This window comes from Scatophagus argus, chromosome 6, assembly GCF_020382885.2.
Source record: "Scatophagus argus isolate fScaArg1 chromosome 6, fScaArg1.pri, whole genome shotgun sequence".
NCBI classification, from domain to species: domain Eukaryota; kingdom Metazoa; phylum Chordata; class Actinopteri; family Scatophagidae; genus Scatophagus; species Scatophagus argus.
The window spans coordinates 13,600,755-13,622,085 of NC_058498.1; the positions used below are offsets into that span (position 1 = coordinate 13,600,755).

General features: G+C 39.8%; 2 protein-coding genes across 2 annotated transcripts; both read left to right on the plus strand.

Annotated features, from left to right (window-relative positions):
• The first annotated feature begins 741 nt into the window (after nt 1-741).
• Nucleotides 742-8,366, plus strand: LOC124060703 (collagen alpha-1(XI) chain-like). The gene is made up of 18 exons (XM_046391952.1): nt 742-924; nt 1,729-1,977; nt 2,725-2,778; nt 4,726-4,845; nt 5,104-5,142; nt 5,311-5,364; nt 5,497-5,550; nt 5,931-6,038; nt 6,184-6,237; nt 6,471-6,524; nt 6,631-6,675; nt 6,809-6,862; nt 7,013-7,057; nt 7,146-7,199; nt 7,281-7,325; nt 7,436-7,954; nt 8,146-8,199; nt 8,284-8,366. The coding sequence occupies exons 1-16, from the start codon at nt 742-744 to the stop codon at nt 7,493-7,495; spliced, it is 1,272 nt and encodes a 423-aa protein (XP_046247908.1). The 3' UTR covers nt 7,496-7,954; nt 8,146-8,199; nt 8,284-8,366.
• si:dkey-21p1.3 (collagen alpha-1(XI) chain) lies at nt 7,594-20,400 on the plus strand. The gene is made up of 46 exons (XM_046391953.1): nt 7,594-7,626; nt 7,735-7,788; nt 7,918-7,962; nt 8,146-8,199; nt 8,284-8,405; nt 8,644-8,697; nt 9,022-9,066; nt 9,161-9,206; nt 9,661-9,705; nt 9,848-9,901; nt 10,219-10,272; nt 10,367-10,420; nt 10,519-10,572; nt 10,771-10,824; nt 11,010-11,054; nt 11,198-11,242; nt 11,719-11,826; nt 12,585-12,638; nt 12,794-12,847; nt 13,031-13,084; nt 13,210-13,317; nt 13,511-13,564; nt 13,683-13,790; nt 14,038-14,088; nt 14,306-14,359; nt 14,459-14,512; nt 14,628-14,681; nt 14,825-14,932; nt 15,032-15,085; nt 15,485-15,538; nt 15,723-15,776; nt 15,859-15,912; nt 16,072-16,125; nt 16,292-16,345; nt 16,440-16,493; nt 16,779-16,832; nt 16,926-16,979; nt 17,063-17,116; nt 17,196-17,213; nt 17,455-17,517; nt 17,678-17,854; nt 17,960-18,095; nt 18,188-18,294; nt 18,686-18,766; nt 18,868-19,077; nt 19,341-20,400. Exons 1-46 carry the CDS (start codon nt 7,594-7,596, stop codon nt 19,491-19,493), a joined length of 3,204 nt encoding a protein of 1,067 aa, XP_046247909.1. The 3' UTR covers nt 19,494-20,400.
• The last annotated feature ends 931 nt before the right edge of the window (nt 20,401-21,331 follow it).

A 21,331-nucleotide genomic window follows, 5' to 3' on the forward strand; every position in this document is an offset into this window, starting at 1 on the left:
AACTAATTGAGAACACCTGTGTTGGTGATTTGAGAGTGTGTGGGACCTTTGATCATCTCTCCCAGCACCATCACTTCCACCTGTTTGCAGTTCTAAGACGTCTGCTCTGGATGAGATGGTAGCAGTACTTTTTATTTACTGATGACATGTTAGTGTGAATGTACAGTTCTTCATAATATTTATCCACAGTGCTCTGCTGGTTTAAACGTCTGTGGAAGCACCATTCCAGTCTGTCTGTGAAGGACACACAGGGAGTGTTTGTCTCTAACATCATAAAAAATGTATTTGTTTTGGACACTAACTGCATGTTATATTTGTGTGTGACCTCACCAGAATTTTTTTTTTCTATAGAAGTGGTCACATCTCTTAACAGACTCTTTTCATGCCACCAAACATAGCACAATACTGAACTGTTATTTCTGCTTTACTATTTAAAGTTATGGTCTTCATTATTATGGTCTGTTTGTTTGAATTTCTTTGAATGGACTAATCCATTGTTGTTTTAGAGCTATTCAGTAATGGCCCCAATGAGGTTGACAATTACAAAGCAGTACAGATTTTACCAATGAGCCTTCACATGTTGTTCTGAGTAAAGACTGCAGAGTGAAGGCTTAAAAAGATCAGCACTCACAGTGCATGTTGGGGACGCGGGGTAATCTTTTTCCTTATGTAAACCTTTGCCAGGAGGCTGGAGCTGAAGGGATCAGAGTATCATCCAGACCACAAAATACCCCTCATGACATGACTGTGGAGGCTGGTCCGACTGAGCTGACACCAGGACGGGATACAGTAAGCAGCACTTCCCCTCTGAAGTCACATCCTGCTCCAGAGGATGTAGACACTAAAGCTGTAGTGAAAACCCAGACTCGCACAGACACTCAGATTGGAGGCTCCACCAACACAGAAAAAGACAAACCAACAACTGTGAGTAAATTAGCAAATCAAGGTGGTGATATTGAGCCACCGCCTCCTCTGACTATGACTGAAAATGAGCAGCTTTCCAGTTTGCACACTGACAAATTTGGGAAAGTAAATGAACCATGGAGCACAGAAGGAAATATAACTAGGACTTCTGCTGTCCACACAATTCAATCTGCTGAGGACCCGAGAGAAGTACTTCAACCATTCATTGCAGGGAAAGAAGCCTCCAGATCAAGTGGCCCATGTGTCTTGGAGAGTGCTGAGAAGGCCATTTCAAGCCTTGATATTCTACCTGAAAACCCCACAGCCCCAGGTGTCACATCAGGAGGAGCAGGGGGAGATGCAGAAACTGCAAGTACAGAGAGATCTTTCATTAATGAGCCACAGGACTCTAGGTTGCCTACTAGATCTACTCTTATCTCCAGCACCTTCACAGAATCAGGGTTTGTCACTTCAAACATGTACCCTTCATCTGAAAGAGGAGTGTGGGAGGCAAGACAGGAGGCATTGCCATTGGTCATTATACCTCCAGTTTCAGTAGACTCACAGGCTAAAGGAGAAAATGAATCACTCGACAGAGCAACAGCTGAGGACTTTGATGCACCTCAGACAGATCCAGCCCCAAATCTGACAGTTTTAACTCCCACAGTACAAAGTGGAGAAGCATTAAGTGTCAGGCATATGGAAGGTGAGATCAGTAATGTTACAGCCAGTGAGATAAAAGAAAAAGAGGGACTGCAAGACAGGTTGGAAACTGTTTCACTCAAAACAGAAACGTCACCACAACGAATTCCTGGTGGAGAGCAGGGGAGTGGGACAGAGAAAGATGAAGATGAGCAAGAAATGGAAAAAGAGAATAATAATCCTGACGCTGACATCTTTGAGGGCTCTAGCAAGACCTCACCTGAATGGATCTCCCAGGTAAGTACTGAAGACTCCTTCATCCAACCAGGAACTGAATCTCCACAGCAGACCGTTGAAGCAGCCAGTCAGCCGCCTACACACACAGTCAATCATCATGGGGCAAGATTACAACCTGGGATCAGAGGCCAAAGGGTAAGGCATTGCTTAAACTTACTTTACATTTGTCCGTCTATGTCTTGGGATGCTTTAAACTTCAGAAGTAAAATTGAGCACAGAGTAATAATGGTGATATAAATGTATCAAAAAACCGATAGGAATTTTTAATCACATTTGCCTGACATTCTTCTCTCATTTTCCGTCATGACCTTGGAGGAAATTGAGTTTGCATGGGGCTGCCTTGATGACTGAGATGGCAGCATAAATCCATGTCAATTCTAGCACCTCGGAAGCCGTGTGTGTGTGTGTGTGTGTGTGTGTGTGTGTGTGTGTGTGTGTGTGTGTGTGTGTGTGTGTGTGTGTGTTAGAAAAGTGTTAGTTTCTTCAGTGAAAGCCTTTGTCTCCCTCCTCTGGTTAAACTGTGGTACTTACTATAACCCCGAACTGTGAAATACAGCTTCTCATACCTCAGATGAACACAAATGTATGTTTTTATACCAGAGAGTACACAAGCTCTCCTAAAATTTATACACTATCACAAGATGCATTGATCAGAAATCATACATAATTAATGGATTTAATTATAACATATAACATTTATATAACATTTGGTATTATAACATTTCTGCTCTAGTTTTGCTGTCTTCCGTTCCAGGGGATAATTTTTGACTATCTGTTGATTTTTTTGTATCCTGCTCTTATCAGTAAATCTTTATGGATTACAATACATCATTTTTGGTAGTGATGATTTTCCAGATCTAACGGACCTCATTCCTTCATCAGGGGTTGCAGGGTCCACCTGGGCTACCAGGACCACCAGGACCTAAAGGAGACAAAGTATGTATTTAATTATTCTGAACCAGAAGATCTTTTTGTATCAACACTGAATCCAGTGACTCATTCTAATTTGCAAGAATTGCTCACAGTGCTAATGTCATCATCGTACTGCCCACCCTGCAACACTAGTATACATCAGGGGTACTTTTACCCCTGGGGATGAAAGTATTTTATGGAAATTTATATGGCATTATATGGAAAATATATGGAACAATTTAACAAAAATGGAAAAAGTACTCTTTGAAAAAGTAAAAATTACATTTTAAATATAAAAACATATCTTCATATAGAGTTAGTTATAACATCAAGCGTGTGTAAAATCTAGCAAGCTAGCAAAGAAGATGACACAGCTAGGTTAGCAGAAGTGGTGATTTATAAATAAATTACTAAAAGTAACTGATAATGGAAATAGTTAAAAGTTATAGATGGCTGAAATAGCTGAAAAAGATGCATAGTACTTCATGGTTGTAATAGATATCTAAAAAAATATATATTAGTTAAAAGTAACAGTTCAAATTGTTAGCTTAGGGTAATTAAATGGTTAAAATTGTTGGCTTACATTAGTGGGAGGAAAAGGCTACAATAGACCGATAAAAGAGATGGATAAACAGTTGAATTAGCTAAAAGTGAAAAATAAATAGCTGAAAAGGAGAGCTAAAGTTAATGGATAAACAGTTTGCTTAAAGCAATGAATAAATGGCCTCAGTGGACAGTCAGATTTGGACCAGCTTCCTGAAACATTAACATAATTTCAATGTGCACTACGAAAACAATTGCCATGGCAATGTAAATGGAGGGGGGGGTTTGGTGTGCACGCTCTGGGAGCATGTATAAACCAAGATATGAAGTGTCACGTTGATTGGTGCAAGTGGGCGTGACTCATTACTCAAGGTCCCAAGGAGCAATCCTGATTAAACTCACTGGAGACATCCTGTAATCTCTAGAGCACAATTCATCATTCAAATGTGGTGGAGGGCAGGGCAACTAACTTTGAGTGCATAATTGTTGAAATGCTGCAGGCTGCAATAAAAGAAATGTGTGATTGGTCTCACTCCTTTAAACAGAATTAAACCTGCGATGCTGAACTTTTACATATAAATGAATGTATTAAGTTCAACAAAGGATAAGGACCCCAGATAAGCAGACTCAGACAAAGAATGTACTAAGAAAGAAAGTCTTTACTTACAAAAACAAACTATTTACACTATACACAAAAAAATGCAAGAAAGGCAAAAATAATTTCACAGTCTCTAATCCAATGAAGGAAGTGAGCGACAGATGAATGCATGTGGTCTACCAAAAGATTTGCAGAAAGAGTCCAAGAGTTTAGAACAAAGATGCAAATGAAACTTCCAGAGCAAATAATCAGGTGAGACAAAGACATTAAGCCTGCTGTGCATGCCAGTCAGAGCAACAGTGCAATCCAGTGAAGGTAGAGAAGGAAGACCGATCTTGAGGGAAGGCGACTGGAAGATTGACAGGGCCCACCCAGCTGAGATCCAGATAGACTCAGACAGGTAGACACCCACACATGCAGGTCAGGTGTAGGAAAGGAAGGAGGGGAGAAGAGACACACAAGAAAGACAAAACACAGACCAAACTACCTGATACCAACAGAATGTCTATTACACCTTGCCAATAAAAGTCCACAAAGTACTGATTAAGCAACCACCAGATTTATGATGACATAGATTTAAAATTGGCTTGAAACTAAACATTTCAGTTATACTGAAGCTAAATGACAACAAAAGACCAAAGAGCTTGGCAATATCTTAGGACTGTTGTTGGTTTTTGTGGAGTTCTTCTGAACCCTAGTGGTCAAAAATGGCTCAGTGCAGCCCCATTTTATCATTTTTGACTGGAAAAGATTCTTATGTTTCAGCGTTCAGAATGCATACAATCTAAAGTCAACCTCTTTTCACATCAAAATGATTTCTGTCCACTCAGGGCTATCAAGGTGTTATGGGCAGAACTGGACATACAGGATATAGCGGCCCCATTGGTCCTCCTGGGATGCCTGCCATTGTTGTATTTAAAACCTCTGAAGAAGAATGGGAGGCTTTCAAGGTAAACTGCTTTTGTAGCTCAGCACCAGTAACCACTAAATGTTACACACTTGTTTAAATGTGTGATAAAATTATCAATAAATAATATTTTTACTTGAAACATACACATATAAATTATTCTAGCATATAAATATCGGTTACATTGTTACACAGTATTTTTTGCTGGACTATTATCACTTCTGTATATTTTATTGTAAAAAAATTTAAAGAGTGTACGAAAAGGAATGAAAAGGATATTTTCTCTGTCACTTCTTCACAGAAAAAGAAGATCTATAAAAAGCTGATTTCTTCCTGGCCAGTAAGAGTTTTTCCCAAAAAATAATGCATTTAAAATTCTCCAATAGTTTGGCAGAAAACCTCCAATATACTGTGTTATATTATTTAAGGTATGTCTCACGTAAAAAATAGACTTGTGGGCCTATGCCATGAGAACATGTTGTGAGTGTGGTTTTTTTTTTATCTTCAGAAAGTTAAAGGGCCTCCAGGACCTCCTGGACCTCCTGGAGATGATGGACCAATTGTAAGTCAAGAAAAATTTGATCGATTACTTGAAAAGGCAACAGCTATCAAAGCTTGTTTATCATACTGTGACAATACCAGTGATGGAAAGATTGTAGATGGACTCCTGTTCTGTCCTAATTTTATATTCAAGGGGCCACCTGGAATTCCTGGGAAACAAGGACGGAAAGGAGTTCAAGGAAAAATCGTAGGTATCTCATTTGCATCTTCTCAGAGTCTACAGTGAGGCTTTGCTTGCTCGCTGGGCTCATCATATGCACCTTTATTAAGGATGTCAGACATTTAGAAGGGCAGCTTCAAGCACAGTACTTTGTTTTAGTCTCTGCTCTCTTTCCAACACAAACACGCCACTGAACTCATAACTATAGCATATTGAGTTCACTGACTTAAGTAGAATCAGATAAATGATGAATGTTTTGTCCTAGAATATGGTACAATACAGGTCAATATGCTATTTCAACACTGATTTATGATGTAAAGAAGAAAATATGTTATCAATTTATTGTCTGCCTTTCTGTGAGAAAATTAGACCAGACAAACTGCTCTACATTTTGTGCTGTACTTCAGGGCAGTCCTGGACCACATGGTATGCCGGGTCCTCAGGGCCGAACTGGAAGAGACGGGGCCCCAGGAGAGAATCCTGATCCAGGCCCTCCAGGCTTACCTGGTGAACAGGTAAATCCACTGAGAGAATAATAAAATATGTGTTTATTTTTCATAGTTTGTAATGCTTTCAAACAAGTACGTGTGATTCCCACACATATATGCAAGGGCAGAGCTGGTGTTGTTTGATGAATTCATTTCATGCTTGTCCCTGTAGGGTCCCAAAGGCTACAGAGGAGAGGAGGGCAGCAAAGGGGAGCTGGGTGAGTGGGTAAGAGTGCCCTGAACTTCTAATGTTATGAGGACTTAAATTATAGAGGCCTAAGTATATATGTGTGTATCTAGTATGTATTGATCTGTCTCTTTGTTAAAATCTCTAAGTGCTGATGTAGCTTTTTATTTCTTAATATCTCAGTTGCCAATATTCATGTGTCAAATTGTTAGAACTATAGTGGACTAGAGCGTTTGATTTAAAGTTATTTGTCAATTTTCCTCTGTCTTTAGGGTTATCATGGGGAGGCTGGGCCAAAGGGAAACAAAGGACAAAAAGGAGCCAAGGTCAGATTCAGCATCCACCACACACATACACACAAACACACACACTTTTTCAGGAGCCGAGGTCTGGTACACGTGATTCTGATTTTCCTATTTTTGCTGTAACCAGGGAAATAAAGGAGTAGGAGGTGTTACTGGTGTCCCTGGCTACATGGTAAGTCATCGTAAATTGTGATTTCAGGTAGCTGAGACTGTTTTCCCGGGTGAAAGCAATTGCTTTTGGTGAAATGATAGTTGTTCACGACTCATTGTTCATCAAATTTATGGTAACTATCCTATGTTTAAAGGGACTTCCTGGAGCCAGGGGTCCTTCAGGTTTTCGAGGCACAGCAGGACCTCAGGTCAGTGTCAGACACCTCACCGGGTAACAATTGTCTGCATAAATAACAGTAATTATATTAATGTCCTTTGTCTTGATTGTCAGGCTGACAGTTTTCATTTCTTTTGATGACACTATTATTCTTATTTGATATACTTCTGATTATTTTTAGGGAGAGATTGGAGCTCCAGGCTTCAGTGGACCACCAGGCCCACCTGTAAGATTTCTCATACAATGTGCTACAACAAAGTCTTCATAAAATGGGTAGAAAATGGAAAACATTTATTAATGTGATTTCTGTTCAGGGCAAAATGGGTCCCAGAGGAGTTAAAGGTGTCTTAGGTGTTAAAGGACCTCCGGTAAGTAAACAGAAAGTCGATCAAGTTGTAATCAAAGATAGCTAATAAAAACATACTTGAAACAATATTTCATGCAATCAGGGTCATCAAGGTGAAATGGGTGCTGGAGGAGCAGCTGGTCCACAGGTGACAAGTCATTCAAAAATGCCCTCTGTCTCACAGATATCAAATAATATTCTGATGATATTTACTCCCCTTAATAAATGTCTAAGCTGCATATATGTACATTGTTTCAGGGAGAGCCTGGTCCCAATGGAGTGGTTGGGTTTTCTGGTGTCCGTGGTCCTCAGGTATAGCAAAACGTTCTGAAGCAGGCAAACTTCTTTTTTAATGACAAAAAATACAAGTAAAAAAATTATGATTTTATTTTCCTCACAGGGTAATCCAGGACCAGATGGACTTCCTGGTCCTAAGGGGGACCTTGTCAGTACACTCTAAGGAAAAACAATCAGAAATAAATGCATTACATGCAGCAGTAGACTGCAGCAGTCATTTTAGGGTCAGTCTGTCATCTGCCCTGTGTGTGTCTCATCAGGGTGATCCAGGAGATGAGGGAGAGATTGGAGAACTGGGACCAAATGGACTTCATGTAAGGCAACAAGGACAAACCCTCTACTTAAGCAACATCAGTTACATCAGAGAAGATATAAACCCACATGTGCTGTATTTAGTTTGTCATGTTGGAGCTTGAGTTTATGGTTTATCTCTCTCATTTCAGGGAGCCAATGGGTTTCCAGGAAAGCCTGGACCCTCAGGTGATCCCGTAAGATTACTTAAAGCAATTTCAATATTGACTACTACCATTGACAAAGTAAAAATGTTTTAAACATTTATAATGCAGGGCAGTATTTAATGATCTTAACCATATCCAGCGGTTACGTTGCAACAGTTATTTTGGTTTCTAAGTATTGAGCTAAAAGTGCAAATGTTTTCTGGTTGCTTCCAGGGTGCTAAAGCTGAGCGAGGTGAGAAGGGCGACTTAGGGTTTAAGGGAGACCTGGTGAGTCTGATCCTCTTCTTGATAGTTAATCAGTTTATTGACCACAGCAGTGAATCAGTCTAGTGACTTGTTGTGTGACTACAGGGACCTCCAGGGCCTCCAGGTAAACAAGGATTTAAGGGCCGTCGAGGCCCTTCAGGACTAGAGGGCCTTGGAGGACCAGCAGGGCCACCAGGGCCTCCTGGATCCAATGTGAGTGAGATGCCGTTACTGATGAAGGCATGTTCACTAATGACGCTCAAGCAACTTATAATAAAGTTGTACTTTATACCTGCTGTCATCATTGCAGGGGTTTGATGGCATCATGGGGGAGCAAGGGAAGCAGGGAAAAGATGGACTGAAGGTGGGTTTTGAGGAAGCTGACACAACCATGACTGTTTTTTTCTTTTAAAATGAAAATATGAAATTGTGCACGTGTTGGACTGGTGGTGTGTCTTTTTGTAGGGAGATCGAGGACCAGCAGGTATTCAAGGAGTTCCCGGGCCTCGAGGCAGCAAGGTAATAAGAAATGGATAAAGACTAGTCAAATTCATGTGGAATAATTTCAGGCTGATAATAGACAAAGTGGTTTTCCTTATTTTAATGCTTGTGTGGTCATTGATGCTACTGTGAGACAGGTATCTGTTGTTAAAAATGTCAGACATTAAAACATTCTGATACAAATATATACAAAATACTGATGATACCCTCAGGTCCCTACATGTGTCAGGACATCCCTTTTCAAGTCATTGCACTTACGCAAAATTTAAACAAAAACAGCATTTTGCAGCTTCCAGTGCGGATATTATACCGCAAAAAATAAGTTGTGTTTTCCTGTCAAAGGGTCGAGAAGGTCGAGGAGGATTTTCTGGATTGCCAGGTCCAATTGTGAGTGTGAGCTAGTAGAGAATAAGTTTATTCTCTAGATGTGATCATTGTGCAAAATCCATATTACTGATGTAATTATGTTTTCTGCTTGTAGGGAGAGATGGGAAAATCTGGAGAGAGAGGACATGAAGGAGATCCTGGTATTAAGGTTCCTATATGGCTGCATTTCTTATTTTGTCCTTGTGTGACTGCCACGTTCAGGCCAAAGATATAGTTAATATTATAATTAACTGCTATTTATCACCTCAGGTTTAATGACATTAATTAACAATAAAATAGATTTGAAAGTGTTAAATGTATTTTTACAAAGTCATCTTAAAAAATCAAAAGTCATTTTACATTTAGAGGTCTTTTTATAAATCTGTAAGTCATTTTAGTCTCTTCAAAATGAATTCACATTTATAAAAAATGATAAACCCCATGAGATAAACAATCTCATTTTCAAGGGATTATAAATATAAACAATAGTATATATAAAATAAATATAGAAAAGATGAACATGTACATGTAAGTTAGGTTTGTGTCTCTCAAACTGCTACTAATATAGATGTTAATGAATCCATGTGTTTTTACACGTGTACACCTTCTGTGTAGGGAAAGCCTGGAATCCCAGGAGTGACTGGACCTAAAGGCCTAAAGGTGATCAGAATTCCATGAATAATGTCAGACATGGTCAAGTGAACTTTTTAGATTTTGGGAATTTAATCAGTCATATAGTTCATCTGAGAAAAAGAAAACAATCTTCTCAGAAACATGTCACAATATCTGTGTCTCATCTCAGGGGTTTCAAGGTCATTTGGGTAACAGGGGACAGGATGGACCACTTGGGGCTTCGGTAAGACTGTCCAACAATATGTTAACTTGTATTTTTTGACTGTCCTGTCGCATGTCACAACATAGATTTCATAAACGTACTCTACTAATGTTGTTTGATGATTTTTACAAATCAGTGAAGAGAGCTTGAAAATTATGGTGTTTTTGCCATGGGATTTGTTGAGAGCTCCATCAGCCAGTTGCAATATGTGAATTTGGCGTTCTCTTTTTTTAAGCTAATGGTCTATATTTCTCAGAAATAATTTTTCCAGTGATAATTAAGGGGAGTAATCAGGTCAGGGACAGATATACAAAAAACTGATATCAGCTTTATATTAGGGACTCCTTGGTGCAAACGGAATGATTGGGGACACTGGACCTCCTGGATCAAAAGTGAGTTCACCCCTCTATAATAAACACTGAACATTTACTTGCCTTACATTGTCACAAACTGATAACTGATACTCTGATCAATTATGATCCACAGGGACTGCCTGGGCAGACAGGAGCTCCAGGCCTCCAAGGACCCGTAGGGAGGAGTGTGAGTGTTCACATTCATTCACATTCCAGGCCTTATGAATAAGCGGTGCTGATGGAATATTTTAATTTGTATACTTGCACATTTGTCTCAATTGAAAGGGAGAAGCTGGGAGCAGAGGAACGAAGGGGAAACCAGGAAAGCCTGGAGAGAAGGTAAGTCTCAACACAACCTTCAAGCTTTTCAGGATGTCACAGTTCAAACACTGTCTTGTGGTGCCACAACACGATAAAGCTCTGCTAGTATAACAGACTTTTCTGAGAGGAGATGAGACGATAGATGTGGATGACGTTTTGATATTTTTGATTGGGCCATGGTGATGTTGAGCTTAAAGCACTGTTCGTTTTATTCAGGGAGTTAAAGGCAAAGAGGGCTCAAGGGGACATCCAGGAAGTGAAGGCTTGAAGGTATCTGATAATTCAAAGCTTTATCTTAGTCTATACTTGCATTTTAATCAGTATATATGTAATTCTGTTTTATATGTAGGGCCGTTATGTCATGTGGTACAAATGTATACAAACACTTGGTTGACTCACTCCTGATATACATCTTGCTCTTTCACTTTGTTCACCTTGTTATTTTTGTCGTGAAGGGTAAGAGAGGAGAGGAGGGACCAAGGGGAAAACAGGGCCGCCCAGTAAGTGAATTATTATTCCATTATTAGCTTACTGCTGCAGTTTATATAGGACCAGGGTACATTATATCTTTATGTCACTTTTATCTTACATTTTTAACTTCTTTCTGCCCTTCTGACTGGCCTTATGTCTTGCTCTCTTTCAGGGTGAGATGGGAATGCCTGGACCTCGAGGATACAGAGGATCTCCTGTAAGATGACTTCTTTTATTCATTTCAAATACATCCTACCGTCCAGCCTTTTACTTCCTCAAACATTAATCAGTTTTTATGTATTAATGAAACATTGTCCAACAGTGACTTACAAATCTTCTCATGAAGGAAGTGAGTGTCTTTGTTCGACTCATCCCTCTTACAGATGTGCTTTAAATACAGCTGTCCTATGCATCATCAGCTTCAGGCTTTCTCACACATACTGTGTGTAGCATTTACTTCATGTGCTACTTAATTTACAAGACTGTTTTACCTTTTTATGTTGTAAGATTGCATAGTTGGTCTTTGTTCTCCCAGAAAGCTTAGTTTTGGTTGGGAGTTAGAGTTAATGTGAATGTGCCAACTGAGACTTTGTGAATGATTAACAAATAAACCTGACTTGACTTGAAAATTGACACACAAGAGGTTTTTGTGATGTTTTTCTGTTTTATGAAAGCGTATTTTTTTCCTTCCAGGGAAGCCAGGGTAACATTGGGCCGTGGGGTGAAGTTGGGCCCCGTGGCCCTCCAGGTGACCAGGGGCCACAAGGTCCACTTGGCCCTGTTGGAGTTCCAGGTTACCCAGTGAGTTTATTTTAATGCTTATGTTCAGTATAAACACTAGCGGTTAGAGAAATAAAAACTAGATCAGTGTAATGTTCAAAGTCACTTTGTTGACCAAGTTGACCAGTTTGACCAATTGGAAAGTTGACCAAGTGAGAATGTACGTGTACGACGAACTACTAATGAAACATGAAAGCAAATTAAAATATATAACTGACCAAAAGTATCAGACATCCCATAGCAGTATCTCCATCTTTTAGCAGCAAACTCCATCTTGTCATGTCAGTAAACCCCACTGGTCGAGTCACTGTGCTGTACATTTTGCACAAATTATGTTTGAATTTAACTTACTCATTGGCTATTGTGACAACTGCTGACAGATCTGATGAATGAACACAAAGTTTCTTCTTCTCCTGTTTGGGAAGGAGCAGGAGATTGCTGCTTTCTTTTGAGTTCCTCTTCAGACCAGATAAGGGTCTGGGGTCAGGGTGCTGATACAGGGTCTCAGATTACTCTGGTACTTGAACCCCTGAGAGTCATCCTGATAAGTTTATTATGCTACATCACATGATGGGGAATTTCATTTCCTGTCTTTGAGGATACATTAGATATCACAGATTTTGTTTATAGTGGTGAATTTTGTATCTGTGATTGATGAGATCACTGGACACAAGCATCTTGTCTTCTTTCAGGGCACTTTGAGAGTAAGTTATACGACAGAGACATCAAGTGCATCAGTCTTTTTTGTGCAATTGTTGCTTTATTCTGTCTACATTTAGGGTAAAGATGGACCTGAAGGACCAACTGGATCAGCTGGTGTCAAAGGAGAAAAGGTAAAGCTTTTCTTTTACTCAGCCCCTCTGATCATGTTTCAAGTGTCTGCCTGTTTTGTTGTGCTTAGTAGCACAAGTGTAAGCGTGGTCACTGGTAAGATGATTCAACACTGTGTCAACGCTGTTTCTGTTTTATCTACATGCCATCTTTTCAGGGATCCATGGGAGCTTTAGGGCAGGAGGGAGTTGCTGGTCTCGATGGTGAGGAGGTAGATTGTTTAGTCTGTGTTTGTCACAGATTTGATTAATCTTTTTCCTTTTCATTTAACTTCAATGCAAAGGTACTAAAATGTCTGTTTGCCTATCAACACAGACTTAGAGGCCTGTGCGGTCTGTAGCTTTGATGTTTAGCTTGATCATGTGTGTGAGTAACCCTGTGCTTTTGTGTTTAGGGTCCAGTTGGACCGAGAGGACCTCAGGGGCCAGCTGGAGAAAAAGGCACCTCTGTGAGTAAATGTCAGTTTGTAAAGGGGTCATTTTATTTTCAAAATGGTGGATAGAGGCCTCATCTTTCCATGACACATTCTTCGTGACCCTGTATGTAAATGGAACGTATATTTATCAATCAAAGGGTGACAAGGGGAGCACTGGGCCTCCTGGGCAGAGACGGTTGAAGGGAGATGAAGGCAGCAGAGGCAAGCAAGGGCCACATGGAGTAAAGGGGCCACTGGGGAAACAGGTGGGTAGGAGCTGTTTTAGTTTACTCCAATATTTTAGCCCCTCTCAAGTCCATACAGCGTGAGAAAATGATCAGCGTACTTTGAACTTCTAGCTGATTTCTTCTCTAGACTTTCTATACTGAGAGTCTTAGAGCTACTGATGTATAAAATATTAATACAGACTCCCCTCTGTCCTGCCCTCATCTTTTGCAGGGTTACAGGGGTGCACCAGGGGACAGAGGAAAACCAGGGGTCCCAGGGCTCAAGGTCAGTCGATGAGAAGCAATGTGGGACTTCACCTGGGAAATTATGACAAAGTCTGCAAAGTGAAGGTTGAAAGTTTGGTTTAGAGAAATTTGTGATGATGATGATGATGCTTTCACAGGGTGAGCCAGGTACCAGAGGTTCGTCAGGCATACCTGGGCAATTCGGACCAGGGGGCAACACTGGGGCATCAGGGGCCAAAGGCCAGAAGGGGCTCCAGGGACACACTGTTAGTAACACAGCTGAATTGTTTGAATTCTGTGTTACTGCATGGTGACCACTAATAGATGACGACCTTCATGTTGTATTTTTTTTCTACTGTGTCATATCCTTGGAGCTATTTTTGTGGCAAGTGTCGTGTTACTGAAACATCTATTTGTGTTCTATATTTAGCTGTAATTCAGAAGAGATGCTGTCAATACTTTTGTTTCAGTAGCTGGAAATGAGCGCTATAAGTTTTATGCTTTCTCGTTCAGGGGCCACCTGGCAGTATCGGTCCCTCTGGACAAATTGGACCATCAACACCAGTATGTTTAATTAGACTGGCATTGGCATATTTAACATGTAATGTTCAACAGAAACTCCACAATAAATATTCACGGAATTTTAAAATGGTTGTGTTGAGTTGAAAGTGACATTCAGGCCACCATGATCTGTAACATTTTACTGCAAGTACAGTAGGCACCACTGTCTACCACTAGATGGCAGTAAAAGCATTTCTTGTTTCTTTTTGCTGTTTTTCAGGGTTTGCCAGGCAAGAGAGGTGCTGAGGGCAAAGCAGGAATCCCTGGACTAAAGGTGTGATGTGCCATTTATGATGCAGGTGTGATCTGTCCAGCTGCAAGTGTTCACTTAATAAATGTACTGCTGTCTCTGCTGTGTGTTTGCATCACTCAGGGAAGTCCGGGTGAGAAGGGAAAGTCTGGTCTTCCCGGCATCAAAGGAGACATGGTGTGATTTCAATATGTGTTGTAGCCTGTAAACATAATTAATCCTGTCAAGCTCTTAATGGTGCATGTGAAGATGTAACCACAGTGATGTAATGTCTGTGTATAACCCTCTCCAGGGCATTAAAGGTCAGAGTGGAGGGAAAGGAGAGCCTGGGACACGAGGCACAATAGTAAGATAACATATCCTGAATATTCACTGAATATTCAGTCACTGAATATTCTGGTATTTTGTCAGTTCTTGAAATCTGTGTCTCCAATGTATGATGCCATATTATATTATCATTTAAATGTGTGTGTGTGTGTTTTTTTTAAGGGGACTGTGGGGAAGATGGGATTTGTTGGCACTCCAGGTCCGAAAGGTCAACCTGGACGTGCTGGTCCTCCCGGTCTTCCAGGAGCTGAAGGAATTCAAGGGTCAAAGGTAAGAGGAGGCCATTGCTCAGCTCTGGTGAGAATCTAAAAGAGAAAATGAGTTTAAAAAAAAAAAAGTTGTTGTAATGGAGAAAATGTTTTTATAAAGGGAGAAAGAGCCCAGCCCAGGAGGAAAGGGAACAAAGGAGCTTCTGGAAAAACTGTGAGTTTAATGATATCTATCATCTATTGATGATCTCTATCATTTATTATTATTATTGTTATTATCATTATTATCTGAAATAATAATGATAATAATAATAAATGACTCATTTGTGGTATTGAGTTAATCTCTACTGCTTTATCTTCTATCAGTCAAATACAAAATCAGGCAACAGACATATAAAAGAATGATGGCTTGTGCTTTGATCTAAAATCCTTAATTCACACAATGTGTCACGTTGTCTATACACTTCATGTTACTTAATATTAAAAATCCCATTATGTCTTTAATTTCTTGTCAAATTTAATTTGAAATAAAGACAGAATTAAATCACCCAGTCCAAATTTTACTCTCACAACTTTAGAGCATTTAGATCATCTCATTATGTCTGTGTTTTAGGGAGCTGAAGGCCCACCCGGTAGACCAGGACCTGCTGGGCGACCTGGAAAACCCGCAAGTATCCCTTTTGATAAATAAAATGTATACATTTATCACCAAATCAATTACTGCTGCCTTAAATCACTGCTTGTTTCATACATGAAAATAAAAATAACATTCCAGCCAAAAGTTAGTTGTTGTTAAACTGAACAGGAAGTGAGGACTGTGTTGAGGATTTGTCTTGTGATCTTGTTTTCAGGGCCAAAGTGGTTTGGATGGGTTACTAGGGGTTGAGGGAAATGAAGGCGATCCGGTAAGAAAAATGTACCATACTGAAGCTTAGTCTATTCTTCAAGCTTTTTGCTTAATTCAGTTGTACCCTGCTCATCCTAAAGGGTGATACTGGTTCCAGAGGTGCTCCTGGAACACCTGGCAGGCCCGGCAACATGGTAAACTCAGAGACAAATAAAGGAATTCTGATTCTGAATATGCAACCCTACACAATAAAACCAGGGAAATTGTTCTTTATTTATTTTATTCTTTATTCTAGTTTGGCCTGCACCTTGTTCTGTGGTATTAAATAAATTTAAAACATGTCCATGTTTTAGGGGAAACTTGGACCTCCTGGGGTCAGGGGAGACACTGGAGCATCAGGCTTCAAGGTATAAAAATAAGTCATTTATTTAAATTGAACATAATACTCATAATTACATGAACAGTTAGTGGTGAACATATGTCTAAAATTATCACTTTGTATTTATGTACTTCACCAGGCCAGGAAAGACATCATTAACAAATGTCTTACTAATGTCCTACTGTCTCTCTCAGGGTAAAACTGGACCAAAAGGAAATCAAGGACCCCCTGCACCAGTGGGGCCAAAGGTAAGTATGGTCATCAGCATGATAAAAAGATGGCTAATAATGAACACAATACTTTCTTCAGTTGACATCTGCAACATCATTGGTCTCGATCTAGGGTATCCCAGGACTGAGTGGAGAGAAGGGCGAGTCTGGAAGCATTGGTCCTAAGGTAAAATTCAGAGTGCAGTGCATCACTTCACCTGGACGAGACAGGTTTTCTCTGCCAAATGAAGTTTTTACATGTACATGTGTTTTTTCTACATGCTGCTTATTTCATATAACGCTTTCTGTACTGTATGTTTAAAAGTCAGCTGTTCAGTTTCAGGATTTAAAAATCAGCTTTGACAGAAATCAGGGCAACTTTGCTGTCTGAATGCATTGTCTGAATCTTGTGTGACTGTTGTGGGAGGAGTTGTTTTTAACTCATTCTCATCCTTCTTTTCTTCCTCTTCAGGGTCTCCCAGGTGATGCGGGAATACTGGGACCAGTCGGGCCCCCTGGGCTAAAGGTTAGTTGAAGTTATTTGAAACATGAAATAATTGTAAAATGCAAAAAAGGCATGTTTTCACATGGTGGACCAAATTTCAATTTTTTTTCTCAGGGGAATCCTGGTTTGCAGGGGTTGAAAGGTCAAAGCGGTCATAAAGGAAAGCAGGTTGGCTGTATTGTACTTATGTCTTATGTTCGTATTGCTTTTAGCATGTGGCAAGTTATTAATCAACTGACTGATTTTCACAGGGGGATACTGGTCCTCGTGGTCCTCATGGGCAAAAAGGCTTCCTTGGACTTCCTGTATGTTGCTTTGATTTTCTGCCATTAAAAATATTTCACTGAAACATTTGAATTCATTTCCGTTTTGTCTTTGTAACAGGGTCAACACGGAAAGAAGGTGAGAGACTGTTTATTGCTTTTTAGATTTTTATTGATTTTTGTTTACGACTGCTGCTGCAGATTTGTGCGTTTTTCTGGGCCTGATCTGCTTAAAAAAGCCAGCATCCTGAAATCCCAGCTATAGCTTTTGGTTTTGTTAAGAGAGTGTTTTGGTGGAGAGCTGATGTAGGCAAATTAACATGATTTCAGCCTTTTGTCACTTTTAGTTGGCTCTATCATCAGCTTGTTTGTCTTTACAGGGGATGAAGGGTGTTCAAGGCGAGAGAGGACCAAAGGGAGTGAAGGGCAAGCGAGGACAACCAGTAAGACATTTTGCTCACACAATACAATTAAGCAAGTGAAAAAATGTTTGACCTGATCAACAAACAAAATCGTAACAGACTATAAAGTTTAAAGATGCAAATGAAGCTACATGGAGAGAGTTTGTACTATGCTATTAAAGCAAACCCATTTGTTTTGCAGGGAAAACCAGGTGCACCAGGCAAGCGCTGGATTACACAAAGACAGAGAACAAAACCAGGTCAAAGACATGAGCTGAGACCTAAAAAGGGAACCAGCAGCACAAGATCAAAACTGAAAAACATGCCAATGTCCGGACAAACATCCAGCAGACTGAAGCAAAGGGAAGGACAGCAAAAAGTTGGTACAAGCTTCTTTCTCATACTCTTCATTAACACAATGTTCTCTTTTTGGTTTGTGTTCAGTTGTGCTTTATGTTCAAGGACTTGATGGATTCCTCTGCAGTGGCCCAAGACAGTGTCCAGGAGGTGGTCTCAAGGAGATGAGGCAGAGGAAACCTTTAGCTGGCCCCAGGGAACCAAAGACGACCCTGCCACCACCTGCTACGAGCTCGGACTCATACACCCGCACCTGAATGATGGTGAGGGTGTATGAATCACGAAATGATATAAATCTGTTACTGATCATACACAACATGCCACAGTGATGATCCGGTACTCGTTTATTTTTCAGGTTACTTTTACATGGACCCAAACCACGGCTGTCCCTATGATGCTGTGAAGGTATTCTGTAACTTCACAGCAGGAGGAACAACATGCATTGACCCTTCGGAGTCGCAGGTACACTCATTTCAACCAGCAGCAAGGGTTAACATCAACGGGTTAACTGCTGTGTGACAAATGGGCTCACTTTCTTGTGTTAGCACAACCATCGAAAAACATTCAAGCAACATCAGTGGTCAGATGATGTTTCCCCCAATTTCCCACAGCAGTGATTTGAAATCTCATAAAGCGACCATTATTTTGCTATTTTAATTGATTTTTCAGCAGATTTCAAGTGTGGGAAGTAGGATACATGAAACTGTTATAGTAATAGTGTGGACCTATTATTAAAAATAACTATTGGGAAAAATAGGAATTGTATTCATACTTTGTCATTAATAAACACTAGTTTAATAAATCTATAAATTGATTGTCTTAAAAAAAAAATCAGTAACATTCTGTCCTTTAGATTAAATTAAGTTGGCAACCCGAAAAGAAGAAACTGAACATGTCTGTCCTGTGGTTTAGTCAGCAACAAGGTGGCAACAAGGTAAGACTTTAACACCCTTGTGGATTAACTGATGAACATTTGGTGCATCTATCGTCAGTGAACCATTTCCTCAGGCTCAAAATGATTTCTGTCTCTGTCAGTTCGAATACGCTGATGCAGATGTTGTCCAGCTGAGGTTTCTGCGGTTGCACAGCCACACATCTTTCCAGCACATGACTGTCAGCTGTACAGCAAACCACTGCAGCATTGCCAGCAAAACTAATTCAGACAATAGGATCATTCACATCCTGGGAGACTCAGGCAAAGAAATTATTTCACACTTTACCACGGTGTCCAGGAAAGGCCGTGAGGTGAGAATGAAAGATTTTGTTGTTGTCAAAAACAATTTTTTTCAGTTTAGCAGTTTCTTTCAACAACTCAAGTATGGGAACAAAGAAGATTTAATTAATCAGTACCAGATGTGGCATTTTGAATATTTTTAGGTTTGAAAAACGTCATTTCCACTGTGCCATGCACTGCCATAAATTGTTCATTCACAGGATTAAGTTGTTAATCCGAGAAGAGCAAAGTTCACATGTTCTCTTCATGTCTCTTCTGTCTGGACATTTTGCAGGTGGAGGTGGTCGTGATGGTTCGGGGGAGCACGGAGTCACATCGAGGTGATATGGAGCTACTTCCTGTCAGAGATCTGGGCGTGGAGATGACATCACTATCTCCCCTTGTCCCTGAGATCACTGTTGTTTTGGGACCCCTCTGCTTCTTGTGACCTATTAGGAGAGTGTGTGTGTGTGTGCGCGCACATACACACGCATGCACGTACATGATGTAATTCTGTGAATAACTCTTTCATGTAGAAATTTGACATGAACAGTTTTTGCTCAGTGTTGTATTTTGTGTATATTTATTGGATTGTCACAAGTTAACATATGAAGCATTTTATACATTTTTGTGTTTTATATTATGTAGCACTAAATGTTCAAATGACTTGGAACTTGAAGTGTTTATAGTACAACTCAGTGTGTCATCATCCTGACAGAGGAATGATGTGCAGCACTATCAAAATAAAGTGGTGACTTTGAATGAAATTCAATCACAATTCATCTGTTGTATTTTTACCGCCTGCACCATAGATTACATGCTGAAATTTATCATAGTTAGAATTTAGGTTATAATGTAGAGTTCTGTGATCATTAAGCTTTGATAATGTTCTGCAGATTGCTTGTGCTTAGAAGATGAGTTTTGTTACACACACAGTTGCAAATAAAAATCCATCCTTGTAAAACTGCTGCCATTACAGCTCTATTTATTGGGAACATCTGAAACATCTCTTATGGCTATTTTGACCACTGTCAGAACATTAAAAAATGGCTTTGTTCTGACAGAAAAGTCCTGAAGCCAGGCAGCTGAAATGGTCTGTGACACAAAGTCTCTTCCAACAGACTCTACAGAATCATCCAAGTGTGACATGACTGTCTTTTACCAAATGCATTAAGAGGAACGTTAGACCTCCGACCTCCCCCACACAAATTCACTCAAGATCCTTTTTTTTGCCTCTCAGTCATGCACAACACAGCCTGGACACAAATCTTTGTGTGTCCTCGGTTGGGAAATCTTTAACTGCATTAGAGAATGTAGTTCATGATTTTCATAAAAGTATCTCTATGTTTTTGCAGTTAATTGTATTTGTCACACTCAACTCATAAGACCAGTTCAGTTCTGGTCAATCATTTCATGCACTGCTTAGAGGACAGGGCTGGTCTAAATCAACATGCTTTTATTAGCATAACTTAACTCTTGTAGAATTAATTATTTTATTGTATAATTCACATGGTGCAAAGACTGGATGTGAGATAGCCATGCATGTATTAATTGCATGTGTGTTGTGACAAACAGTATATAATAAACCAAAACTCATTGTTTGAGATTATACACTTGTTTTCCTGAGTCTGCTCATTGTTTGTCTTACTCAGTCTGTGATACTTAAAACGTGTACAACAGTTTTACTGAGCTGAGCATTTTCAACTAACTGTGTGGTTTACTCTTAGATATTAGCTAAAACTTTTTTTAAGCTAAAAATTTTGTCATTTTATCACAGAAATGCTGTGGTTTTTACACATGTGAAAGAGCAAGTATAAACCATGTAAAGCAACCAATAGCCACAAAGCCCCAGATCCCAAGAGCTGATCAGGTGGGTCCTGTCTTGTACAGGGATCTTGGATCAAAACTTAGTTTAAAGGCCTTAATCAATTCTGCCTGCATGATGCTTCTTCTAAAAACTCATCTCCTAAATACATTAATTTGTTTCTGTTTATCAGTAAGCATCTGTCCGTATTGAATAAACCAACAGAATGATGAAAATTAAAAGATCACGCAACAAACCAGGGGCCATGTAAAAGCCCAGCGTTAGTTGTGTCCTAACAGTCTTCTACCGAGTTGTGTCATGGTCCTTTCTGAGTGACCGTTTACTGTCTGGTTTAATTTGGGTTTATCATTTGAACTATACTCAAACATTGATGTTTCACATTTAATCGTTCATTTGGGCTAGGACTGCATATTGCTGCAAGTTTTATTTAATTAGTCTTATAGGATGAATTAGGAGTCTGA